Here is a 26,709-nt window from a genome sequence, read left to right on the forward strand (position 1 = left end):
AGAATACTGAAATACAAAGGCTAAACGGAATACCGAAAAGTAATACACATCATAACATATAAAATCAAACTAGCAAACAAGACATGGATGAAAGAAAGACGTATTGAAATCGAGTAGCTACAAAACAAGCGTGATCTATTTAACATGCACAAAAAATAAAAAAAAAAAAAGTTACAGGAGAAGCTTATACTGCACTACACTACTAGTACTACACAAATACGACAAGATAATAACTAATCAAACAGAAGAATATGAACTATGTAACAAATATATAAAAAAAAAAAAACTATTTAGTGACGATAACATCATCCAGCTAATAGCTACTGAACCTAGCCCACCTGTAATGAAAAACGAAATTGTTGGAAAATGCGACACCGATATTAGCATGGAACAATTTGGTTTTAGACCCAGTCTTAGAAACACCTATTAACCATGGAGAAGACCAGGATGTGTTCTATCGCCCATTCTGTTCAATGACTACTCAGAATACATCTTTCAAAGAGCTTTAGAATATGCAAAAAAGACACCCCTATCCAATATAAGATACGCTAATGATACAATGGTGTTAGCAGATAGCGCAGAATACCTTCAACTTCTACTAAACAAACTAACCGGACAGGCGACGTTCTGGGTCTGAAAATAACCAGGCTAAGTTAAGCTGCTTTACCTTCCGACCGGTAGTGCTAACCTCACCTCCAAAAAAGTCTCCAAAGAGTCTTGGAGTCTTTTGGAGTCCCAAAAGACTCCAAGTCCAAAATTTAATAAACAACAAAAAATAAGAATAACAACTTTTTTAATTTTTCTATGCCGCCTGTCTGTGATACTTTTAGCTCTCCAGTCACTTAACAAACTACTCGTTTTCTTGTATTTCATTGTCCCCACACTTTTTCTTACTAGTAGCAACTTAAGTAAAACAACAAAACACAATTAGTTTACTTATTTTTATACCTCTTTCAAAATTTTACTTTTCAATTACTTTTTTCAAACTGATTAGCATAACCTTAATTTTCAAGTCTTACAATTATTTTAATTTCAACTAACAATTAAAAATGAAAAAGATCTTATCAGAAATCCTTAATCTAAACTAAAATTCTTGTTAAATTGTAAAAATATATCTCTTATTATAAAAGACTGTTTCAGTTCTTAATTACGAAATTGGCAGCGATTCTGGTTTTTCTCTCTCTTTTTGGTCTTTCTTGATTACCGCTGGATGTATTCCGTTTCTGAAAATAAAATTACTTATTAATTATAATATTTAACGTTCATTGATCGCCATCAATCGAAATTTAGTACAATTCCATTGCTTTTATTTCGTAGTATTGTCATACAATTACATAAAAAGTTAAGGAAATAACAGGCAGAAATTACAAAAAGAACAGCGGAATATTGAAAAATAGTAACAATTAGATCCTTGTAGGAACTGAAGAAAGACTCGAGTGTTGAAAAGAATACGTTATCTTTTCTATCAGAAAAATGGTAAAGCCGTAAGACCTGATGGTACATGCAGAAGCTTTACAGTTTCTGGTACACGGAGACGGTTTGAGGATAAACCTTTTGACAGATTTGTTCAACACCCTCTACAGAAATGGGAAAATAGCTTCAGATCCACTGAAATTAACTTTCGTCACCTTACCAATACATCTAAATGCGACGATTACATGATAACATGATAAGCTTGATGTCTTACTTATTAAAAACGTTCTTGAGAATCATACACACCCGTATATATTTTGAGTTTCAAAATGGCGGCTAGTAGTTTAACAGTCATCATTACCACGGAATTAAATAAATTGAAAAAGAACGAACTTGTGGACAGTTTAGTTAATTTTAAGTTACCAGTGACAGTGACAAACATTCAGTTAATAAATTATGTAAATAAACTTGGTGATAAAGCTACGAACTTAATAGACAGTAATAAAGAAGACAAATTTCATGACACGAGTGAAAATTTATCTTGTATTTGTGGAAGACTTGCGAAAGATTATGACGTTATTAAAAAAGAACTTGAAATCGTAAGTAGACTTTCTTATCAACTTGAAAAAAGAACTCAAGAACAAGAAGATTTAATATTATTGTTAAAACTACAAAATACTAATTCGATTTTGAAACATGTACCGCCATCTACCAGTAAAATATCACATTCTATCAAAACATCAACAACAAATACAAATTCTAGAAAAAGTAAATATAAAATAAACGAGCAAAAAATTGTGTCGGCTAATGAACCTGAACAAAAACCTACTGAACAAAATATTGGTTCAAATACAAAACCGGTAGGAGAATCCGAAAGGAATTCCCCGACACAAAATAAAATAAATAAATACAACAAACCGATTTTCGGTAGCAAAATTTCTTCTAATTTTAATACACTCCCTCGACGGGGGCGTTTCACGTGTCTGTGCCGATATGAATTCAAATGATTTGAAGGATTTTTTAAAAGAAACGGCGCCTGAAATATGTTTTGATTGTGAGGAATGGAATAGAACTGATAAGCAATCATCTTATAAAGCGTCCTTCCCTTTAAAAAGTCTAGACAATGTATACAACTACAAGAAAACTCCTTTGTAATCAAAAATATCGAGACTTTACAAAACTGTAGTGGAAATGCAGCAGTCCGCACAAATGGAAACAATCTAGATCGAGACGTAGGAAGTTTAGAAGTTCCTGAAAAACTAATTCATATTTTGAATAGCGAAAGCCTGGAGAGTATGTTCCATGTTAATGTTCAATGTTTAGCAAATAAAGTACAAATGATCGATTTATTTTTGTTGGAATTTACCTTCGATGTTGTTTGCTTCTCAGAACACTGGCAAAGTGAAGCAAATCTCCGATACATAAACATCGATGGGTATTTACTTGCTAGCAGTTTCTGTAGGAAAAATAAAAAGAACGGCGGTACTGTAATATATGTTAAAAATACTTTAAAATTCGAAGCTATTAACTGTGATAAATTTAATATCGAACAAACATCTGAATTTTGTGGAATTGTTCTACCAGATTTTAACACGGTTGTATTAGCAGTGTATAGATCGAGTACATGTAAGGATTTTAAGTCTTTTTTACAAATTTCGAAAATTTATTAGGTTCCATTATGAGGCCAAATTTAAAAGTAATAATTTTGGGAGATTTTAATATTAATTTTATTGCGAAAACGGCAAATACTAGTGACCTGACTTCTATAATATCATCATTTGGAATAAAACAAACAATCCATGACTATACTAGGATTACTGATACATCTGCCACTTGTATAGACAATATTATGACAAATGTTGAAGAAGATCAGTTTCGGGCAAATGTTCTTGAACCTTGTTTCTCTGATCATCGCGGCCAGTATATCAGTATAAGCTTAACATCAATTCAGCAAAAGTCAAGTGTTTGCACTAGAGCCTTTACGCAGAAGGGTATCTTAAAAATGCGAAACTTTTTATCCGTGTTAGACTGGAACATTTTTAACGATAATCTTGATGTAAATTACCTAGCAACGTTTTAATAGATAATTATAATCTTGCAGTATCTCAATATTTTCCACTAAAAAAACTGGTTATCAAAGACAGAAGATGTCCAGTAAAGTGGTTCAATGACAACTTAAAAAATATGAGAAATTATTTGCAAACATATAAAATACGGGCTGATTCTACTAAAAACCCAGTACATTACAGCGAATATAAAATATATAAAAATCAATACAATGCTGAGTTGAAAAGAACGAAAAAGCTGGCATATGATCAATTGATATTAACGTCAAAGAGTAGATCCAAGACGTGTTGGAAGGTAATTAACTATGAGCGAAATAAAACAAATGGTTTACATAATTCAACTCTGTGACTCTTTCAATAACTTTTTTGTTGAAATTGCTGAGAATATTATCAAATCCCTTCCAAATAAACCAGACGATACAATTTTGAACTATCAAAAATTTCCTGCTCCATCGAATTTATTTTTTCTGTCTCCAACCAATGAACAAGAAGTATCTACAGTTATAAAAACATTAAAAAATTCAAACTGTTTGGATACTAATGAGCTAAACGCATCTTTTATCAAAAACACTAGTGAAATAATTACTAAACCTTTAACACATCTCAAATACAAATAAACAAATTCATTTAAATACTCCAAGATTGTTCCTATTTTTAAAAAGGGCGATCGTGACCTTGTAGACAATTATAGATCAATTTCCATCGTTTCGATATTCAGTAAAATAATCGAAAAAATTCTGAAGAAGCGTCTTATATCGTACTTCGAAACAAATAACTTTTTTACTAGTTCACAATATGGGTTTAGAAAGGATCGTTCTACAACATATGCACTTTTAGATGTGATGAGTGCCATAGTTGATGGCCTTGAGAAGCATGATCACTCTGCCATAAGGCTGTGTGATCTTTCAAAGGCCTTCGACTGTGTTTCTCATGATATTTTGCTAAAAAAACTGCATTTTTACGGTATAAGAGGTACTCCTTTGGAACTAATTTCATCGTATCTAAAGGATAGATACCAAGCAGTCAAGTACGGAAATTGTCTCTCTGAATTTAAGCAGATAAAGCATGGAGTTCCACAAGGATCAGTACTGGGCCCTCTATTATTTATAATATATGTTAATGACTTGCCCAATTTCATGGCTCCATTTAAAACAGTTTTATTTGCAGATGACACTACTTTTGTTTTTTCTGATAAAAATCGTTCAGTTTTAGAAACCACGTCTGAGTATGTAAATTCCAATGCACAATCATGGTTCTTAGCAAATAAACTAAATGATAACAAAACTCAAAATTTAATTTTTTCGTCTACCTTCGATGTGAGTGTTGAAAAAAATAATGTCAAACTGTTGGGCATAACAGTTGACAACACATTGACTTGGTATAACCATATTGACCATCTATCTCAAAGGTAAACTTTCTAGTACCTTATTTTTACTAAGACAATTAAAACTTATTACAAGTGTTGATACCTTGAAAATAACGTACTTTTCTCTTTTTTATTCATTTTTAAGCTATGGTGTTATTCTGTGGGGAAACTCTTGCAATGCCCTAACAATATTTAAATTGCAACAAAAAGGAAATTGCAAATAGGATTAATTGCAAAGTTAGCTATTTGGAATCTTGCAAACCATTGTTTATTAAATATAAGATAATGCCCTTGCCAACATTATGGCTATACAGCGTTAATGTAGAAATACATAAAAACTCTGATACTTTAATTAAACACTCTGACTTACATAACTATAGCACAAGAGGTGCAAATAACATCAGAACAGTTAAGTATCGTTTGAGTAAATCACTAAAAAACTCAATTGACTATAATATATACAATGTCCTACCTAAGGATTTAAAACAACTTTCTATGAATAAATTTAAAGTAAGCCTGAAAAGATACATTTTGAGATTTGCTTTTTACTCTGTTAGTGAATACTTTGATCACTTCAAGGCAGTAACATGAACATGGATGTACTCACTATGTTGGTATATGTCTTATTTTGTATATTTTAGGTTTTATTTTATGTTATTTGCATTAATGTATTTTCATCTCCTATTGTATTGAATCTTATAAAAGTAGTGCGAGCGGCAAATGGACGATACCTAATTTGGATTCAGAAACGGAGTGGGAATTCGTGAGACTCTATTCTCAGTCAATGTACTTTCACAAAGAGTCCATGGCATGAATGTGGAAATATAGGCCTACTTTATAGACTATCGCAAAGCTTTTGACTACGTTCAACATCAGAAACTAGCAGAAATACTGAGTGCAACGGGTATAGATGAGGGTATTTCTGAATTAGGATCTGTTTAGGTATTCTTTTATCATTTTAGTTGTTATTGTTAGTTAGTGTTAGTGTAGGCTATTTTTAAATAATTTAATATCTTTAATATCTAGCCATACAGCATACAGCGTGATCACTATTTTCAAATACAAAATGTTCTCATTTTCTTTTAAATGGAACACCCTTATTAGTATTGTATTTTGTAGAAAATATTTCATCCTTTCTTTTGGTATCTGATTTTACATATCTAGCATGTTTCGTTTTGTAGATGTTTAGAGAAGAACAATATATTTTATGTTTTTGCGGATTTTTTATTAATTATTAATTCTATTAAGAAATTTTGTGTTCCTACTGAAATATAACAAACAAAAATTTTTAATCTGATTTTATAAACATAAAAAAAAATATAAAAACAAACGTATACTATTAAAAATTAGTTGAATTTAATAACTCATTATGTTACAACATCATATTTACCTAATCGATGAGCTATATACATAAAAGCATTTATAACTATGTTTTTAAATGTTCAAAAATTTGTCCAATATGTTCAGGACACAGAGTCGTATACGGTTGATAAACGAGTACCGAACGCCATATAGCATTTCAAGTATAACGCTGGCAAAGACATTTTGTATACGAAATTTTAGGTTTCACCTTTATAATTATATTCTTATTACGTACCTATATACCTACCCAAAAAACAAAAAATAGTCTATACAGTTTCTCAAATCTACGAACAAGTTTGACAATCTTACAATCGCCAGGCTCACTTGATACGCACTAAAATTATCGGAAATATATATATATATATATATATATATATATATATATATATATATATATATATATATATATAGTAAAGATAGAAATAGAAGTAAACAACTGGACGTGTACACTTCGGTCAGTATAGTCTGCGGCAGAGTTTTCTTAAAGAACAGTGACAGTAACGCGAAATGGAATTTAAATCAAACTTGAATCGAAAAGTTTTGTCCGGTCAAAGCCGAGAAATTATAGTAAATGTTATGCATTTTATGCAACAAGAAGCAAGGTACAACGTACCTCTAATAGATTTAAAACATTAAAATTACCTAATATTAAAAAAGGTTTTGGTACATTAGCAAAAAATTCATTCCATTTTTGCAGTGTTTATTTCTTTTTTGGTTCACTATATAAAGAAACTAAACGAATGGTTTTTTTAAGTAACAGCTTAAGAGCAATACATTTATGAAAAAAATTACTTTAGTATTTATTATTATTGTTTTATAGTAAATTCAAATGGCTAATTAAATCCATCATTACAATAATAATAACAGTAGTCATATTTTTGTTTACTAAACTAAAATATATTGGTTATTATTACCTTCTTTTATACTTATTAGTTTTTATTTTGTAATAAAAATTACTTGCTTTATTTATAATTTCATTTAATTATCGTATTTACTTGTTTAGTGTAAGAACATGTATTGGAAATATAAACCATAAAGGAAATTTAAAAAAAGCTAATGAATAAAAAGTAAACGCATGATATAATTTAAAAAAAAATATCTAACTTTCTGTATCACTAAAGATTAAAAAGAGATTAATGGATTACGTCAAATTCAACAAAATTTTTTTTGCTAATGACTCAATACTATTTGTATACTACAGTTAAATAGCAAAACAGATCAAATTTTTCTTAGCTATGTAATTATACCCATTAAATTCTTGACCTTCCTAATAATACTGAATTAAGATGTTAATAATTTATAATATAGATAATAAATTCAAATAAAATAAACTTTTGAGGAAGACTGTACCGTTACCACAAAGTCGAGCGTCTACCTGTTCCCACTCTGTCTCTCCGAATACTTTCTCTGTCTGTTCTCTGCGGCGACAGCTAATATTTTGAAACTTTTTCCTACATTTAACAAATAACCACCCTATTATATCCGATCCAACTGTCGCTGTAGTTATTATTTAGCATACGCCTAACATTTATTGTACGATGCGGTGATGCTCCGTCAGGTTGAAACCACGTGTTTAGTATAATTTCAAAGTGAATATCCTCTAACAAGCCAGGTAACTCGTCGGATAAAAACCTATGATACTCATTGCCAGTAACCATTTGAAAAAATAAGGTCCAGTAACATATGATCCATTAATGCCTCCCCGAGTATTCAACAACAACCTATTGTAGGACGTAACTCGAAATAAGTGCAAATTTTCATCGAAACAATAATGATAATTATGTCTGTTACGAAGCAATTGCGATAAAACCTTGATTCGTCAGAAAATAAAATATTTTCCAAAAAATTTACGTTTCGACATTTCTTTCGTCCACATACAAAATTCATTTTTTAAAAATCATTTTCATTTAATTCTTGGAGCTCCTGAATTTTAAAAGGGTGAATTTTTTTTATTTTGTTCTTTTTTGTTGCATTTAACTCTGCTCATTGGCGCGTATTTATATGTGGATTTTTTCTATTAAATGTACCATAACTCAAAATCCATTTCCATCCCTAAACCACTTTTGGTATTGTTACGATAAATTCTGACCCTAACTGTAAATATTATGACTAATTCTTTTACGTTGTAGTTATTTGAGAGTGCGACCCCAGACCGGGTTTTTTGGTCCCGCTTGGAAGTATCGAGTCGTGGGAATGACTCATCATAGGCCTTTCGCCAAAACAGCAGTCTATTCGATGTGTTTCGAGAAACAGCTGTTTTCATTCTCGAATAACAGGACTTTATATTTATAGAGGAATTTTGTTATGAGGAGAGTTCAGTTGATTTTGAAGACGCGCTCGCGATTTTAATTGTTACGTTCGCCTATATAAATTATGTATTATTCGTTAAATAAATTGATATAAATTATTGTGCTTTTTAATGAATTAAGATAAGAACAATATAATAAATTATTAAAGACATTATAAATTAAATAAAGATATAGCAGTTAAATAAATTCACTACAGTATTAATTTAAATTTTGCACATTTGCCCGATAGAACAAAGCGATTTAAAAAATTTTTTTTCTGTAGGCTGTCGTCTGCGCGAATATCTCTGATTATACACGTTTAAAGCTAATAAATAGTTTCTAAGGCATTCGTCCAATACAAATGTCATATCTGGCAATTCTTCAGCTGAAAAATTTATATTTAAAATATAAAAAATTATTACAAATATGCAACTACAACAATATTACCAACTTTTGTAACACAAGTAGATGTTATTTGAAAATATATTTTAACTTAAGATAAATTTAGTAAAGCAAAGCTATGACAAAATCATTTATTTGCTCAAAACTACTAAGGTAGATTTTAAAATTTGTTGTTTATTTATTTAATAATTAATTTATGGAGATTGGTTACATTTACATACAACCAAAGTTATATGGAATCATCTGGTATTTCTTATTATTTTAAGCGAATTTAAAAAACCCAACATACGAAGTCAAAGAATATTTATTTTAAAGCAATTTCATCACCAATACATAAAAATTAAAGAAAACGGTAAACTCTTAAAATAAAAAATTGAAACCACTTGTTTTAAGGGTAATAACGTAAAAATTTTCAATGTGAAACGACTAATGTTTAATTTGTTTTTATTTATTTGTGTTTTTTTAGTAATCAGTGTAACCTCCACTAACATCATGCATGAAAATTAAATTTTCTTCCATTGCAACTCACCTAACTACAGGTTCTACAACTAAATCAACATGCTTACGAGCTGTTAAAGTTGGTTGGATGAAAATTAAATAGTGTTTTTACTGATCATAATGTCTCCTCAGAACATGACACTTCCTCCTTTATATCTGTGAACAGATCGGGTAATTTTCGTTTTTGCTTGTCTTCTTCGCTATCTAAGTACACGAATTCGTGGATCTGAATTTTCAGAAATCCTGGTTTCGACTGAAAATAGCACATTCTGTCAATTTCTAATGTTCTATTTTCGGTGTTAAAGACACCAATTTAAGCGATTAATATTGAGCTGTATGGATAACTCGTGGACCCGTAACTGTCTACTGCTGAATAGTTCTTGGGTACGAAGTCTTTTTCTTATCATTTCAATTGAAACACTTACAGCTGTAGCTTCCAAAAGTTGTCTTTGGAGCTGTGGGTGAGAAATTATTACGTCTCTTCTAGCTAATTGGCCAATGAAACGATCGTGGCAAGCTATTGTTACTTTTTGGCCACTTTGTCTTAGTCTATTCTTAAGCGTTACCAATTCCCAATACCTAGCGTACGTTTTTGACACAACGCCCTGTGTTACGCCAACCACTGCCACTATATCGCTCTAAGACATTCCTTGTTTCACAAGACCAATAATCTTTCCCCTTTGCACCTGCGTTAACCCCACAAAAGGCAAATTTTCGTTTTTGAACGCAAAAGTAAGTTTATTTATTTTCGTTTAATGTACAACCAAAGCAAATATTCTATAACGTACCGAGCTGTGTTATCTGATTTTTTATCAGTTTGTTAATTTTCAATAAAAACCTTTATTCCTCGCAACAATAACAAGTTTTTTCAAAAGAAATAAATACTGGTTTGAAATACATGATGATTCCATAATATAAGTTTGGTTATGTGTATTAGTATAATAAATATTATTTTATAAGATAATGAGTTTTTTGAGTGATGAATTCAACTAATTTTTACTAGCACTTTACTTTTTAGTCTTTGATATTTTGAATTATGTGTATAAAATTAGATTATATTTTTTGTTTTTTATTTATTTTATTTAATTTGCTAACCACTAAAAATTTTAACTTTTAATTTTAGTACCGATTAAATTTTAGCGGTGTGCAATTCTTGTTTTTTTTGGAAATTAGAATTTTCAGAGAATTTTGAAAGGTCTAGAGTACGAAGACGCGCAAATTTCTATCAACTTAAGTTTAGGTACTGTGTTAAGATGTTATCAAGCATGGCGCCAAGACAGCCGATCACGAAGATCGAAGAACACAGGGCGGAGCCGAATAAAAACATTATCTTCAAGAATAGAACGTCAAGATCATCGCCTAAGGCGGATGACTCTAAGAGATACCGTCTTTACTACCAGGTTTACTGCAAATCAATGGTTTGTAGAATATGGAAGACCAATTGGGATGCGAACAATTTTTCGTCAAAATCGCAGTCTAGGCCTTTTTTCATTTTAGCCACACTGGATGCTACCCTTTATCCATGAACATCGACGTAATCGTCTTAAATGGTGCAGAGACAATTGGCTTGGGAGCAGGAGTAGAATGAGGTAATAATAATAATATCGTATGGCATTTTTTGCCGGGGAGATCCTTTCGGATTGTTCCGGCGCCAATTGCATCTTTAACCCTGTTTCCAGTAGCTTTTTTTTCTAATTATTTTCTATCGTTTATCCATCTGTCTTTGATCTGTTACTTTTCCATCATGTATATCTTTACCCAGCCCCATTTAAGCTCCTGACTTAAGCAATGTGGTTTTCGTTAAGTAATGGTGAACGATCAGTTTTTTATTATTTACGTTTGTTAGCCTTTTTGGTACAACTTATTGTGTTCAAAGTTATTATCAATAAAGACAGTCAATTAGGTGTACTTTATAAAGTAAATTGAAAAGATTGCAAATAAACTTCAATGAATTGGAAATATGTTGAACAGTATGGAGATCGATGGAAGGAGTTGGGAGAGGCCTATGTCCAAAAATGGACAATAGAAGGCTAAGAAGAAGAATGATTGTAATTCATGAGGAACTGTACATATTCCTACCTCGTATTAAGGCCCCCAAAAGGAATAACAAAAATGAAAAAGTGTCTACTTCCATTGTTTAATAATATACAGGCCGAGTTGTAAATTTTGACTGAAGTTTCTATTCCAACATTACGTTCGACGTGTCTCATGTTTTAATTAAACGTTACACTACTACCACCGAACCAACTGATTTATTTAAACTAAAAAAAATCAGGTCAGATTTTCAAAAATTAGTTTGTTTTGTTTATAGAAAAAATTTCACCCTGTATTCGGTTTTTGAAAACTCTAATAAGAATTTTACAAATTATACAAATAAGCTAATAACATGGCATATTTATTTTTGTCCTCACAGGATTAGCTACAAAATTCTTAATTAAAAAAAAAATTAAATTTGACCATGAATACTAGTTTGACAAAGTAAACCATAGATTTAAAAAAATGTAACTTCTTGCAAAAATTAAATTTTTTTAACAAACATTTGATTTATAAGTTAGTATTAGTACTACCACAGCTAGTGCTATACATTTTAAATAATACAACCGTTTTAGTAAATTTGAAGAATTTCAAAAGATACAAGTTGTTTTGTTGAATAAAACTAAAACAGCGTCATGTATAATATTTGTTTAGTGATTCATCGCTAAGTAATAATAGTTAAACGAATAATAAAGTGTTCATTGAAAATGGTTATCCGCCGAAACACTTAAACAACATTAAAGTGTTTTATTAATCTGAGACCGATAAACCAAGAAAGTTCTGACAAAAGTATTATTGAGTATTTACGGTAAGGAAATAACAAACCTAATATAGTTCTTCTCAGACTCTTCTATTCGGTGGCAATTTCTTTTTAATAATTGTACGAGATAGCGACAAAAAAAGACCGTGACCATTTTTCAAAAAAAAAACCTTGCATCATCCAAATACATTCATGTAAGTAGCTTTCTAGGATTTATATTGTTTTTTTATAACCGAAACTTTCGGTTCTCTTTTGAGAACAATTTCCGAGTGGAAATCGAAATGTCAAACATTAGTTAAAAAATGTAATTTTAATTGCAATCAACTGTAGCTTAATCCCATATAAACATAACGTTCTGGTGATATTTTATTTAAACCTCAGAATTTTTTAATTTAGTCTGCCTACTATTGATCCAAATTTTTTGTTACTAGTTTTGTGGCGGCGGAGTATAGGTGATTATTATTCTAATTTATGTTATATAAACTCTAGATTTTTACATTCTCTTTTAATGCGTTATCTGTTGTACTATCAAGATATGTTGTAATTCTTATGGCTTGTTCTCCTATCTAAGATTTAATATTCACATAACTAGATATTTAAGTACCTAATTATTTTAATACTTTTTATAGTAACAAATTATAACTTTTTTCAGTAAACTTCGCCTGAAAGGCGATGATTGCAACATGGTGTATTAAACTACTAGTTTCAAGGTTGTGAAAAAAAGATTCATGCGAGGAAAACTTAAACCTAAATCAGAATTAATATGAATTGATAAGTACTTACAGAATGACTTTCCTGTGGTTTATTCAATTCCCGTGGTCCGTCTTTTCCATTTGTACTTGATAGGTCTTTACTACTATCATTAGATTTACCACTGCTACTAACTTTACTTATATGATTTTTGACAGCCTGTAGAGGGACAAACGAATTGTTTAATACAGCCGTGGTTTCACTGTTAGTAGGTTTCGCTTTATCCTTTGGTTTTTGAGGCGACTGCAAAAAATATAAAGTGTGTCCGTCAAATGAATAGTAATAGGAAGAAAAAATTAAAATGTTCAGATTAATAAGCCTCGATTAGTCAACCTCTTATGTGGTTGTTGATTGGAAGAAATATTTCTAGTGAGAATTTGATTTACATATCAAAAAGGTTTTTTACAGTATAATTTCTCTCAAGCTTCTTGTGAGCGTTTCAGCTTGCAGACGTTATTAAAAAACATATCGGGGTACTAATTCCACAAATTTTCTTTGCATGTTAGTACAGTTTATTTGATTAACACACATATTTTTTGCAATCTTCATTATTCTCCTTGCCTAAGTACAATTCTCCATAAGTTTGGATCATGCGTCATGCCAATATTAATCTCATCCAATGATAAATCAAGTCTTTTTTGGCCTTCCTCTTCTACGCCTTGTGGGCACTTGACATTAACGATTCTTGGTAATAGGTGATTATAATTTCGGCGCTGAAAGTGCCCTAATTTCACAAACATAGATTATGTACAAAAATAGATGGATATATGTATATATATATCTATATATGTATATATATATACATATATATATATATATACACATATATATATATATATATATATATATATACATATATACATGTATTTTTATACATAATCTATGAATCTTATGAATCATAAATGTGATTCATAAATCCGTTTTTTATACGTCAACGCACCATTCTAAGCAGAAACGACATCAGTCTCGACTTATAAATAAATAAATACCCGTTCTATTCGAAAACCACATGAGTCATCTACTGATGTTGTTTCAGCGCGGAATTGTTATTTGTAAACAAAACGATCAATATGGCTGCAATAAATGGAACGAATAATGATATGAATTTGGAAAAAAGTAAAAAAAAAGAGGTAAAAAAGACAATTACAAGTCAGAAATTATTAAGAAAGCGAGGCTGTGTGGAGAAGAATATGAAAATTATAAAGGTAATGATGTACCTGCAAAAAAAACCAGGAGACTGACGGTAAGTTTTAAGGTTAAGATAGTTTTAAAACGTAAAATTATTATATATTTTTTGTCGTGTCGCTTGAAGTGCTTTGAAAAAGTTAATGCGGATGTAAGGGCTGAAATACTTGCCAAATTCAGAAGCATGCTTACCAAGAATGCACAAGATTCATACTTACAAGGGCTTATGGGAAAGTGTGAAGTAAAAAAGAGACGACCTCGAAATGAAAATCCAAAGAATAGAAGATATAACATTAATTACTCCGTGACAGACTCGGGTGACAAAATTATTGTTTGCCAGAAAGCTTTCATGGGAATTCACACTGTGAGTTATGAAAGAATTCGAAGAATTTCTAAGCTTCTTGTACAAGGAAAAGCACCACTAGATAAACGTGGGAAAAATATTTCAGGGAACGCTAGGTCTGAAAATTTAATAGAACAGATTAAGACTCATATTGGGAGCTTCCCCACTAAGTTTTCCCATTACACAGGGAAAGAGAAGCATTAATTATATAAAAAGTTGAATGTGCGAATTATGTATGACCTATTTTGTGCCAAATTTCCTGATAATAATAATAATTCAGTGAAGTATAAATTCTATTTAAAGATTTTCCAGGTACATTTTTTTCTATCTTTTGGACGTCCACAGGTAGACACTTGCTGTGAATGTGAACAGAAATAAAAATTAAGAGTCCATCTTTAAACGAGACAGCTAAGTGCGTGGCCGTTGCAGAATTATCTGTACATCTTGTACAGACGTCAAAGAAGTTCTACAATAAAATAGCAAAAATTGGAGAGATAGCAAGACAGATGCCACTGTATGAGCCTGACGTTTGATTATATGCAAAATCTTCAACTTCCGCATTCCTGTACAGGAGACTTATTACTTACGTCAACTAACCTACAACGTCTTTGAAATTCACAATATGCAAAAAAAACAAGGGATGTTTTACACCTACCACGAGGGTCAAGCTAGAAAGGGTACCAATGAAGTTGCTTAATTTTTTATGGATTATATCAAGTCTGAAGTGCCTACTGCTGTGAAACACATTCACTTATTTTCTGACAGCTGTGTCGGTCCAAACCTGAACTGTAGTGAGATTTGGCCCAAATGGCCCTGAAATATCTCCGTAGGCCCAAATGGCCCTGAAATGGGTAGCTTTCAGGATCCAGCCAGGAGGGTAGAGGGTGCTAAGAATCTGCGGCGTCTAAACCGCTACACAAATAAAGCAACAACGCTTTATATACCGATATATAACTGCCGCTAGCTATCAAATCAATTCAGACTTGTAGAACTGGAAAAAGAAACTAAAAATATAAAATGAGACGGCATCGGAATCAGCTAAGTAAGACGGAAAGACGAGCTTTTTTTGGAATGTCCGCCAGAAAACACATTCTACTACAGAGGCACATCAACAGGCAGACCAGGCGGTATTGGATTTCTAATTATCAAAATGAAAACGAAGAGTAGTAGAAATAACTAGTATGTCGGATACAGTAGCTAGCTTATCCTTACAACTATCAAAGAGATACAATATACAAATTATACAAATATACGAACCAACGATTACTCACACTGACGAAGAAATAGAGGAATTCTACAGTAACATAAATTAAGCACTAAATATCAATAAAATTCACTTAAAGTATTTAATTGGTGACTTTAATGTCAAACAAGAATTGAACAAAATGAACAAAAATTGTTCTAAATCTAAAGCTAGAAAGAATAAAATTAATCACAAAACCAACAGTAACCGGTATAAATATTAACGATCTAAAAGAAAACTCGATCACTACAAAATGACAATTGATAAAAGATTACATGACCAAATCGACAGCTCTAAATTAATGGAAATCATCCTTGATAGTGCCAAAGAAATCGGAGGCCCACAACAACAAAATGAACATAGTAAACTGTCTAATAAAACCAAAATAATGCTAAAACAAAGAAGGGAAATGAAAGTAAGTAGCAACATACAGAAGACAATACAGAAAAGTATTAAGGAAGACATAAGAAAATTCAATGAAAGGCTAGTAGAAAATGCAATCGAACACAGGAAAAAACTATAACTAAAACTATAAAACAAGAATTTACCACTACCAGAGGCGTCCGGAAAGGAGACGCAATATCACGAAATCTGTTCACTGCAACTCTAGAAAATATATTTAGCAAAATGAACTGACAGAACAAAGGAATATCCATTGATGGAGAATACCTCAGCCATCTAAGATTTGCGGACGAGATCGTTCTGATTGCTAATAATCTTGCAGAACTACAAGAACTTATAAGTGACCTAAATGCACCTAGCAATGAAGTTGGCCTAAAAATAAACTGGACATAAACAAAAACCATGTACAACAAGCTAGGGGATGTCCAAGATGTAATAATATGATACCTGGGAGTATCATATTATAGAGTATAGAGTATGTATACCTGGGACAATTAAGACATAAATCTGGCTCCTTATTCCCAGAAATCAACAGAAGAATGAAACTGGCTTGGGCTACTTTTGGCCTTTTGGTAGAAATGCAGTTATATTCAAATCGAAGATGCCACTCCACCTGAAGAAAAAAGCATTTAATCAGTGTATACTACCAATCATGACTGGCTGTGAAACTTGGACACTACAGAAAGAGATAATATCATCGAAACTCAAAGTCACTCAAAGGTCAATGGAGCGATGCATGCTAGATATGACAAAGAGAGATCGAAAAAGAATAGAATGGATCAGACAGGAAACCAAGGTTACTGATGTAGTCCACAGAATTAAATCTTTAAAATGGCAGTGGGCAGGATATTTAACGAGAAGAATTGACAATAGGTGGTCTACTAGAATTACACTGTGGTATCCAAGAGGTATCAAGAGACCAAGAAGACGTAAAATTTAAAATGGGACTATGATATTAGCAAACAAGGCAGGAGCAATGCATGGCACAGGAAAGCGAATATTAGACAATCGTGGGCAGAAATGAAGAATGGCTATGTAAGGGAGGCTGCTGCACCATAACCCTGTAGAATATGCTGAAAATTAATATATATATATATATATATATATATATATATATATATATATATATATATATATATATATATATATAAGGAAGTAAACGATAAATATTGGGTTTGCAGCAATAAAAATGAAACGTGTACTCTTTTAAATCTGTATTCCAAGCTTTCGGACATTGGTTATGTCCTTCATCAGGGAGCTACAAATGTGATGAATAAATTGTTGGCGTTGGTATAATTAATTAAAAAATTCACTACTTACAAACTTAATGAGGTTGTATCAACGAAGATGTATTATAATGTTGATAAAATTTATCACAGTCTCTCATCTTTTTTTAATATACAAAACCTATTTTTATGTTTAAAAATTTAAAAAATTAAATTAAGTGTTTTTGGATGTACAGTAATTTTTTCATCATCATCATATAACGGGGGTCCTACGGCGATTGCCGCTTCCCGCATTTCAGCCTCCATCTTTTCCTATCTCTCCAATCTCCCTCTTCTAAGCCTCTAGATTGCATTGTTTTTGTAATTTCTCTTCTCCAGGAATTTGGTGGTCTTCCCCTTTTCCTTCTTTCTGGCGGAACATACATTAAGGCTTTCTTTGGCCACCGCTCCTCCTCCATTCTCATCACGTGACCATACCATTGTAATTGCCTTCCTTGTATTCTATCTGAAAGAGTATCTCTAATTCCTGTACGGTTTCGTATTTCCTCATTCCTGATTCTTTCCATTCTCGATACTCGACATGACCTTCTAAGATAATCCATTTCCACAACGTCTACTTTATCTCGTTCATTCTTTGTCATCGTCCAACATTCGGCACCATATGTGGTAATTGGTTCTACAATTGCTCTGTATACGCGAAGTTTGGTATGCATCTTTATTTTATTAGACCACAGTAATGAATTCAGTATTCGGATGCATTTTTTCCCTTGGGTTATTCGGTTTTGTACATCTATCTTAACTCTGCCATCTGCTGATATGATGCTTCCTAGATATTTATACTGGTTGCAGCCTTTTATGACTGCGTTTTCAAGCCTCAGATCTGTGATATTTCCTCCAATTTTTAAATATTCTGTTTTGCTTATGTTTACAGTAAGCCCCCATTTGGCATATTCCTCAAATAATTTTCGATTCATATAATTTATATCTTCCTCATCGGTTGCAACCACCACCTGATCATCTGCAAACAACAATGTATACAGAGTTTCTTGTCCCACTTCGATGCCCATAAATCTACATTTATTTCTCCAATTCCTTAATGCTTCTTGGACGTATATTTTAAAGAGTGTCGGTGACAAACAGCATCCTTGCTTTAGGCCTTTAGTGACTTTAAATTCATTTGAGGTTCTGGTTCCAATTTTTACACAACTAACTGCATTTTCGTACAATTTATATATCGCTCGGATATACGTCGAATCCAATCCGGACCTTTTGAGGACCTCAAACATTTTCTTTAACGGGACACTATCATATGCTTTCTCAAGGTCTATAAATACCAAATGGGTCTCTCTACTTCTTTCGACACGCTTTTCAATTATTTGTCGTAGGATAAATATATTATCAAGGCAGGATCTCCCGGTACGAAAGCCGCTTTGTTCTTCAATATCTTGTATCTGTCTTTCAACCCTCTTCTTTAATATTCTGCCGTACAACCGGCCCACAGAGCTCGTCACACTAATACCTCTATAATTGGAACAGTCTCTTTTATTCCCTCTCTTATATATGGAGCTTATATAAGATTTATTCCAATCTTTAGGAATTTCCTGTCCACACATACATTTATTGAAAAGGTCTACTATTAATTCTAAAAGTGCAGTCGGCCCATATTTAACCAGCTCTATGGGAATGTCTCCAGGCCCTGCGGCTTTTCCGTTTTTAATCTCTTTTAAGGTTTTCGTCAATTCAGATAATGTTATTATAGGGATTTCCTGTCTTTCGTCTCTGTTGTCTATTAATTCCCTTATCTTCTCCCATCTGTACTCTACTCTATCCTCTTTCAGCAGTTTCGTATAATATTCTTCCCATTCATTTAACTTTATGAGAGAAATGTTGTCTTCATTTTTCTCATTTTTCTTAAACTGTTTTAATGTTTTCCAAGCTTGCGCCACTTTTGTTCCACCCATAAATCTGTCCAGTTCATCACACTTAGCCTCCCAGTTTATATTTTTCGCCTTATCCACGTCTTTTTTAACTTCTCTATTCCATTTAGCGTATATTTCTCTGTCTTGAGGATCTTTGGATTGAAGCCATATGTGATATGCTTGTTTTTTCTTGAGAACTTTCTCTTCTAGTTCCGTTGACAACCATTCAGGTTTTCCTTTTTTCCGATTTTCAACTTTTCCCAGTGCTTCATTTGCCGCTTCATGAATATATTTTTTAATTACCTCATACAGACTTTCAGGGTCTAAGTCCTTTGTTTCTATATTTTTTATTTTCTGAGCTATTCTAATTTTATATAAGAACTTTGTCGAATCTTGTTTAAAGCTTTCCAGGTTATATTTTATGTTTTCTATGGTTGTTCCTATGTCTGTTACTTCATCATTTTTGTGACTTGATTGTTCTCTCTTAAATGTCACCATTACTTTTGCAATAATCATATGGTGGTCACTTCCACATTCTGGCCCTCTAAACACCTTCACGTCCTTCGTTTTTAGTTTAGAATCTTTACGATGAATGAAATAGTCAATTATTGATTTTAAATTCCTGGTAGGCTGCGTCCATGTAAATTTATGTATATTCTTATGGGGGAAGAAACCATTTAATATTTTCAAAGAATGTGCCTCGCAAAAATCTATTAATCAGTAATTTTTTAAATTTTTAAACATAAAAATAGGTTTTGTATATTAAAAAAAGATGAGAGACTGTGATAAATTTTATCAACATTATAATACATCTTCGTTGATACAACCTCATTAAGTTTGTAAGTAGTGAATTTTTTAATTAATTATACCAACGCCAACAATTTATTCATCACATTTGTAGCTCCCTGATGAAGGACATAACCAATGTCCGAAAGCTTGGAATAAAGATTTAAAAGAGTACACGTTTCATTTTTATTGCTGCAAACCCAATATTTATCGTTTACTTCCTCACGTTGTCAGCAAATACTTCTGGTTCATTATATATATATATATATATATATATATATATATATATATATATATATATATATATATATATATATATATATATATATATATATATGTATATATATATAATATATATACATCCCACTATCATTTTGAACTCTTTTCACGTTGCAGTAATTTAGCATCACCAAGAAATGCTATCATTTTCTAAATATAAGTCGTGTATATTCGTTTAGTGTATCTTTTTAGTCTTGACAACCGTTGTCGGTTTTTCAATACTTCGTTTTTTTTTATATATATATAATTTTTTACACTTAACAGTCATTTTAACCTCTATACGTAAGATCGTTGTTTTTTGTATCAATACAGTATGGATAGATGTTGCCAAAATATATATTTACCTATATTTATAAACACGGTAGGTACATAATCTCAAGAGATTAGATCCAGAATTGAAATGACACGGTCTACATTTATTAAGTTGAGATCCTTGCTGTGCTGCAGTGATCTCAGTTTGGGAACCAAGATGCGAATAGTGAGGTGCTACGTTCTTCCAGTGTTACTGTATGGAGTTGAAGCCTGGATGCTGACGCAAGCCACTGAAAAACGAATCGAAGCCTTCGAGATGTGGATATACAGAAGGATACTAAAAATATCTTATGTGGACCATGTCACCAACGTTGAGGTCCTACAGCGCATGACAAAAGAAAAAGAAGTGCTTAATTTAATTAAACAACGTAAGCTTGAGTACCTCGGCCACGTGATGCGGAACGAAGAAAAATATCGAATTCTTCAACTTGTTATGCAGGGTAAAGTATTTGGCAGAAGAGGACCGGGACGCCGTCGTATCTCGTGGTTGAAAAATCTCCGACAATGGTTTGGGATGACTTCAGCGGAGCTGTTTCGCAGAGCAGTCAACAAAACCATGATAGCCTTGATGATCGCCAACATCCGGACCGGATAAGGCACTGAAGAAGAAGAAGGTACATAATATCGATCGGTTTGGGTTGAGTTCAAAGAACGAAATAAAACTCCACTGACCGGTTAGCTGGCTGGATTCTTGAAATGAATAGGTATATTTTCGTTTAGGTGCATATTAAATTTAGTAGGTACTTTTTTTATAGAGAATTGTGGTAAAGTTTATTACATTCTTCCATTAAAATAATAAATAACTATATAAACGTATAATTTTTTATTTATAATTATAAAATTTGTAATATTGTTTCCAAAGTTAAAAATTCGTATAGAAGAATAAAAAAAAATAATAAAAAACTTACACTTTTTACATTATAATGAATAACTGAAAATAATTTGCAGTAACTAGTTTTTCGTAAAATAGTTTTTGAAAAATTTTGAGGTAAATGGTTAACTACCGGTTTTTTAATAGGTAGATACTTGGGATTTGGTCCTTAAAGACTCTCAATGGTGAAAAATTGAAAATCGCAAAGGGACATCTTCTTTTGATATTTACTGTTATATAGGAAATATGCATTCAGCAAGATGAGCTGAAAAATATGCACTTTTAACTTTTTTTACCAACCTTAGACTCTTATGTTCGCATGAATACTAGCTCAGCATTTGTTCACTTAAGTCTATACCACATTTATATTTATTATATTGAGCAATTAACTTAGGTTTCTCAGAGACCAATCCTCTTCTTGACCTAGTTCTAGCCACCTGATAACCAAATTCTGAATATATCATGTATATGTCTCGTTTATCTCTGCACTTGGTCACACATATTCCTTCAGGACTGTAAATACTGACCACTTCACGTTTTTTTAGTTTCTTTGACAAGTGAGGATTGTCTATTCGGTTATTTCTTAATATGGGCTATGAGCAATTGTCTAGTCAACACCATTATAGAAGTTACCCGTACTTTTCCAGTAGTCATTCAGACGGATCATCTTATTGTCCCCATATGGAACATAAGCCCGAGAAAAGTCTTAAATTCTGTTTGTGTTGTCTCTTTCCAAAACGCAATCCTTGATTTTTTTGAACGACTTTGTGCAAATATTTCGTCAGAGTCAATCAGAGTCACTTCCACCATTCATTTAATCTACATCGTCCTCGCTAGATGCTTCTAACAATGATTGTAATTCAGCAGTGGTCAATCTACGTTTATGTTCACATCTAGCTTTTTTAGATGTCGAAGGCATATTATTTACATCCATTTTTTTATAAATAATATAACTCACTTTTACGGAGGTAATTAACAATAAAAACGTTCTACTAGAAACTATCAACTTACGACTTCCAATTCTATATATAATACGTTTTTACTCAATAATAGTTCCTGTATAAGTAAAATTGTTTTTTAATGTGCTTCATTGAAGCACACTAGACATATTGCAGTTTTGTCATCACATTCTTCACAGTATGTTTTAATTTTTTTTAACTTTTCTGTCGGCCTTTCTACTAGTCATGCTTCTTCTTAAAATTTGTAACATCTTGTACACTTTCTTCTCTTTGTATTATCTACATCGCTTTGCCTGAGATAGTATTTTTGGGTGTAACTGCTCGTGAGGGTTACAACATTTCTTTATTTGCAAATGCCTTCACGAACTACAGTCTGAACTCAAGGAGAGGTTGTCGCTTTTTTCACGTTTTCTATTATTTAGCAACAAAGCATTGACTACTCATCATCATATAACGGGGGTCCTACGGCGATTGCCGCTTCCCGCATTTCAGCCTCCATCTTTTCCTATCTCTCCAATCTTCCTCTTCTAAGGCTCTAGATTGCATTGTTTTTGTAATTTCTCTTCTCCAGGAATTTGGTGGTCTTCCCCTTTTCCTTCTTTCTGGCGGAACATACATTAAGGCTTTCTTTGGCCACCGCTCCTCCTCCAGTCTCATCACGTGACCATACCATTGTAATTGCCTTCCTTGTATTCTATCTGAAAGAGTATCTCTAATTCCTGTACGGTTTCGTATTTCCTCATTGCTGATTCTTTCCATTCTCGATACTCGACATGACCTTCTAAGATAATCCATTTCCACAACGTCTACTTTATCTCGTTCATTCTTTGAGCATTGACTACTGCGGTATTAAATTTTAATTCCACTGCCACTTTCCGGTACCACTTCAGAATTTTGCGAATTGGGCTTTGGTAAGAAGCCATTTGATCACTAAAATCAACACTCTTTTTCACCAAGTTATAATCGAGAATAGTTTGTGGTTTTAGCACTATTTCTTTTCACCTGATTAAACCAAGATACAACTATTAAGTTTAAATGTTGTAAGGATTAAAACTGGTCTTTTGTCGACCCATTTTATCACTTCTAAAATCAATAATGGGGTTAAGTTTCATCGTTCATTTTAATCGAGATTTTGGTTTTACATGTTTTTATAGTAGAACATCTGCACATGAATAATTCGTTTCTTGAACCACGATTTCAATTCATCGACCAATATTCTAAAATAAGGTGTTTTTACGTTGTCCGGAATGTTATAAACTGGTTCTCTTTCACAAAGCATTGGAAATATGGTTTACATTCTATATTTAGAAAAATCTTTTACTGCAACTCTTGTTCGACCTAAACTAAATTAATACACAAAACAAATAATCTATTTTTTTTATAGAAATGCAGATGCCTGTCGGATTTTTAGCAGTGCGGCATGAGTCACTGGTGTCTCGAATATCCGGACCTCTTATCGCATTACAAACATAATTCTCAATTAGCAGTGCGGTACAAGATACATTTAGGTCGTATAATCTTAAAGCCGTAATAAGACCATAAGACCGTATGTTACAAATAAATATATCCCGATAAGAATTACCTTGAAAGATTAGAAAAATACAATAAAAAAGTGCAATATTAAGTGTTATTTAAAAAATGGTAAGTCATTCACGGGCGTACAGTTAAAAACAACAGTTTTCAGTGTTCTATTGCTTGATTATTATTATCTGGTATTCTGAAAATGTTGACATTTTTTCCTGGTCTGATCTTCCTCAACTAACGTCATCTTTCTTAATTGGTGGGTTGTGTTGTGCAGGTCTCTTTAAGTGTTTTTGTTGCTATCCATACTGAATGATCTTCTTTAGACAATGTACTAATGTAGTGTTCAAATGTGGCATTGCGTGCATCATGTAGCGCTGATCTTAATTGTCTGATTATTCGATTATATTTGTGTTTGTCATTAAGATTTCGGCTTCTTGGCCATCTACGTCTTGCCCTTCATTTTTCGACTATTAGTTGTATAATATAATTCGGAGTGTTATTTGTGTTTTCTTAATTTGGAATTGTTGATCGAGTAGCTCCATCTGAAATAGTAGAAGATGAAAACGGCAGCATATTCATCCATAAAAAAAGGAAACGCGATAAAGATATCTGAAACAACTGTTTTATGTTATAAGAGATGAAATAGTCCGAAATTACCAAAAAAAGTGAACAGGGCACCATAAAGAAGAAGTAGAATTAGCTATAAAACAGCTTGAATGGGGAAAAGAAGTAAGCTTAGACCAAATACCAGCAGGAATTATTCAACTAATTATTGAAAAAAAAAATTAAATGGATAACAATATTCACTCCATTTACAGAAAAGGCGGTGACCCGAAAAAATTTAAGAACTTCTTTAATAGCTTCCACTCAACAATTTCCTAATCATGTTTAAAAAACGTACCGAATGCAATGTATATACTAACCCAAGTCGTCAACATACTTATTGTTGCAGTTATATATTACGATCAACTTAAAGGTTATGCACGTCTCCCTTTGTATAGGTACACAGGCATGCACCCGTGAGGGAAAAAAAAGATTTGTCATACCGTTACATTATATCACATTTTAACGTTGAATATTTTATGGTCCCCTTTGGGTTATAAAACGAATGATCGACTTTTTCCCGCACAGATCCCGCCTATGTAACTTTACAAAGCGAGTCGTTTGCTGGGTATTAATGAGCAGTCTATGGCCATAATATAATTTTACGCCATTATTTCACGTTCTACGACGCATTCCACGTTTGATACACTGTCTTGTTTAGTCTTCTGTCATTCTATTTGTTAAATCCTATCTCATTCTGTCACAGCGTCAAGGAACAGTAAATGTGTGCAGTGAACGGGAGGCATATGTCTAACAGTGAACATTGGAGCTTTTTCGAGTTTATCATATGTACAGTAGTTAACTAAAAGTGGACGTATGCAAAGAGATGTAGGACGTAATCGTATGGTATTCGCTAAATCCTGTCACGTAATATGCCACACACCTCTGTGCGTTAATTCGTTTTATTGCTGCCAGTTTACGGTGTTAATACATTTTAATTTCTCTCCACCATCGTATTATCTCCGTTAAATCCTATCAGTTTGGGCTCCATATGTCATGATTAGACCTATAGGACCGGAGATACGCAACTAAGGCTATTTTGACATAACATATATAGGAGCAAAGATATGTACCTAAGGTCCTTTTGACGTGTTGCTGTATTTCGTAGTATTCTATTGGTTAAATGCTATCATTTGAGGTACTGTACGTCACGATTGGACTAATAGGATCGAAGATACATAACTAAGGCCCTTTTGCCGGGCTACTCTATTTAATTTTTATATCTCATTGTATTCTATTAGTTAAATTCTATCATTTGAGGTACGAAACGTCACGACTGGACTAATATGACCGCAGATACATAACTAAGGCCCTTTTCACAGGCTGATGTATTTTATTTTTCTATCTTAGTGCCCCAATGGGCTCCCCTCTATCTCCAGTGATTGCCAATATCTTTATGGAAGATTTCGAGACCCGAGCACTATCCACATCAATGCTCAAACCCACATGTTGGCTACGATATGTTGACGATACATTCGTCATTTGGCCTCATGGCAGGGATGCTTTGGTGTCTTTCCAAACCCATTTGAATGGTATACATCCTAGTATCCAGTTCACGATGGAGGTGGAAACTGATTCATCCCTACCGTTTCTCGATGTTTTCATAAAGAAACACCAATCCCAAGGTTTTCATTACTCTGTCTATCGAAAACCCACACATACCAATCGTTACTTGCATGCCAACTCTCACCACCCACCTTCACAAATTAATTCAGTCATTAATACCCTTGTATCCAGATCAATACGCCTTTCCGATGATGCAAGTAGATCCGCTGAGCTTTCTTGTTTAAAACAAGCCCTCATCCAAAACGGTTATCGCGAAAATCACATCAATAGGAGCATCCACAGACATCAATCTCCCACTCAATCTCAATCCAAAGACTCAGACCCTTATCATACGAAAGCTTTTCTTCCTTACATCAAAGGTGTTACTGACAAAATCGACAAAATTCTTAAACCAAGAGGAATAAAAACAATATTTACCCCCCAACAAAAACTTTCATCTCTTGTCTGTTCAATCAAAGACAATATTCCAAATGAACAGCACGGAGTTTACGAAATTCCTTGTGGAGACTGTCCCCGATCCTATATAGGTCAAACAAATCGTAGAATTCAAAA

General features: G+C 32.6%; 1 protein-coding gene across 3 annotated transcripts in view; it reads right to left on the reverse strand.

Annotated features, from left to right (window-relative positions):
• Nucleotides 1-926: 926 nt before the first annotated feature.
• pcm (5'-3' exoribonuclease pacman) overlaps nucleotides 927-26,709 on the reverse strand; it is a 160,287-nt gene continuing 134,504 nt past the window's right edge. For 2 of the 3 annotated variants that reach the window (XM_072540489.1, XM_072540488.1), the window contains 2 exons: nucleotides 12,973-13,182; nucleotides 927-1,223 (listed from right to left, as the gene is read on the reverse strand). In XM_072540489.1, coding sequence (XP_072396590.1) covers nucleotides 1,137-1,223; nucleotides 12,973-13,182 — 297 coding nt within the window. In that variant the 3' untranslated portion in view covers nucleotides 927-1,136. The remainder of the gene's footprint in view (nucleotides 1,224-12,972; nucleotides 13,183-26,709) is intronic. The other variant, XM_072540490.1, reaches the window with a different exon arrangement.

This window comes from Diabrotica undecimpunctata, chromosome 8 (genome assembly GCF_040954645.1).
Source record: "Diabrotica undecimpunctata isolate CICGRU chromosome 8, icDiaUnde3, whole genome shotgun sequence".
NCBI classification, from domain to species: Eukaryota; Metazoa; Arthropoda; class Insecta; order Coleoptera; family Chrysomelidae; genus Diabrotica; species Diabrotica undecimpunctata.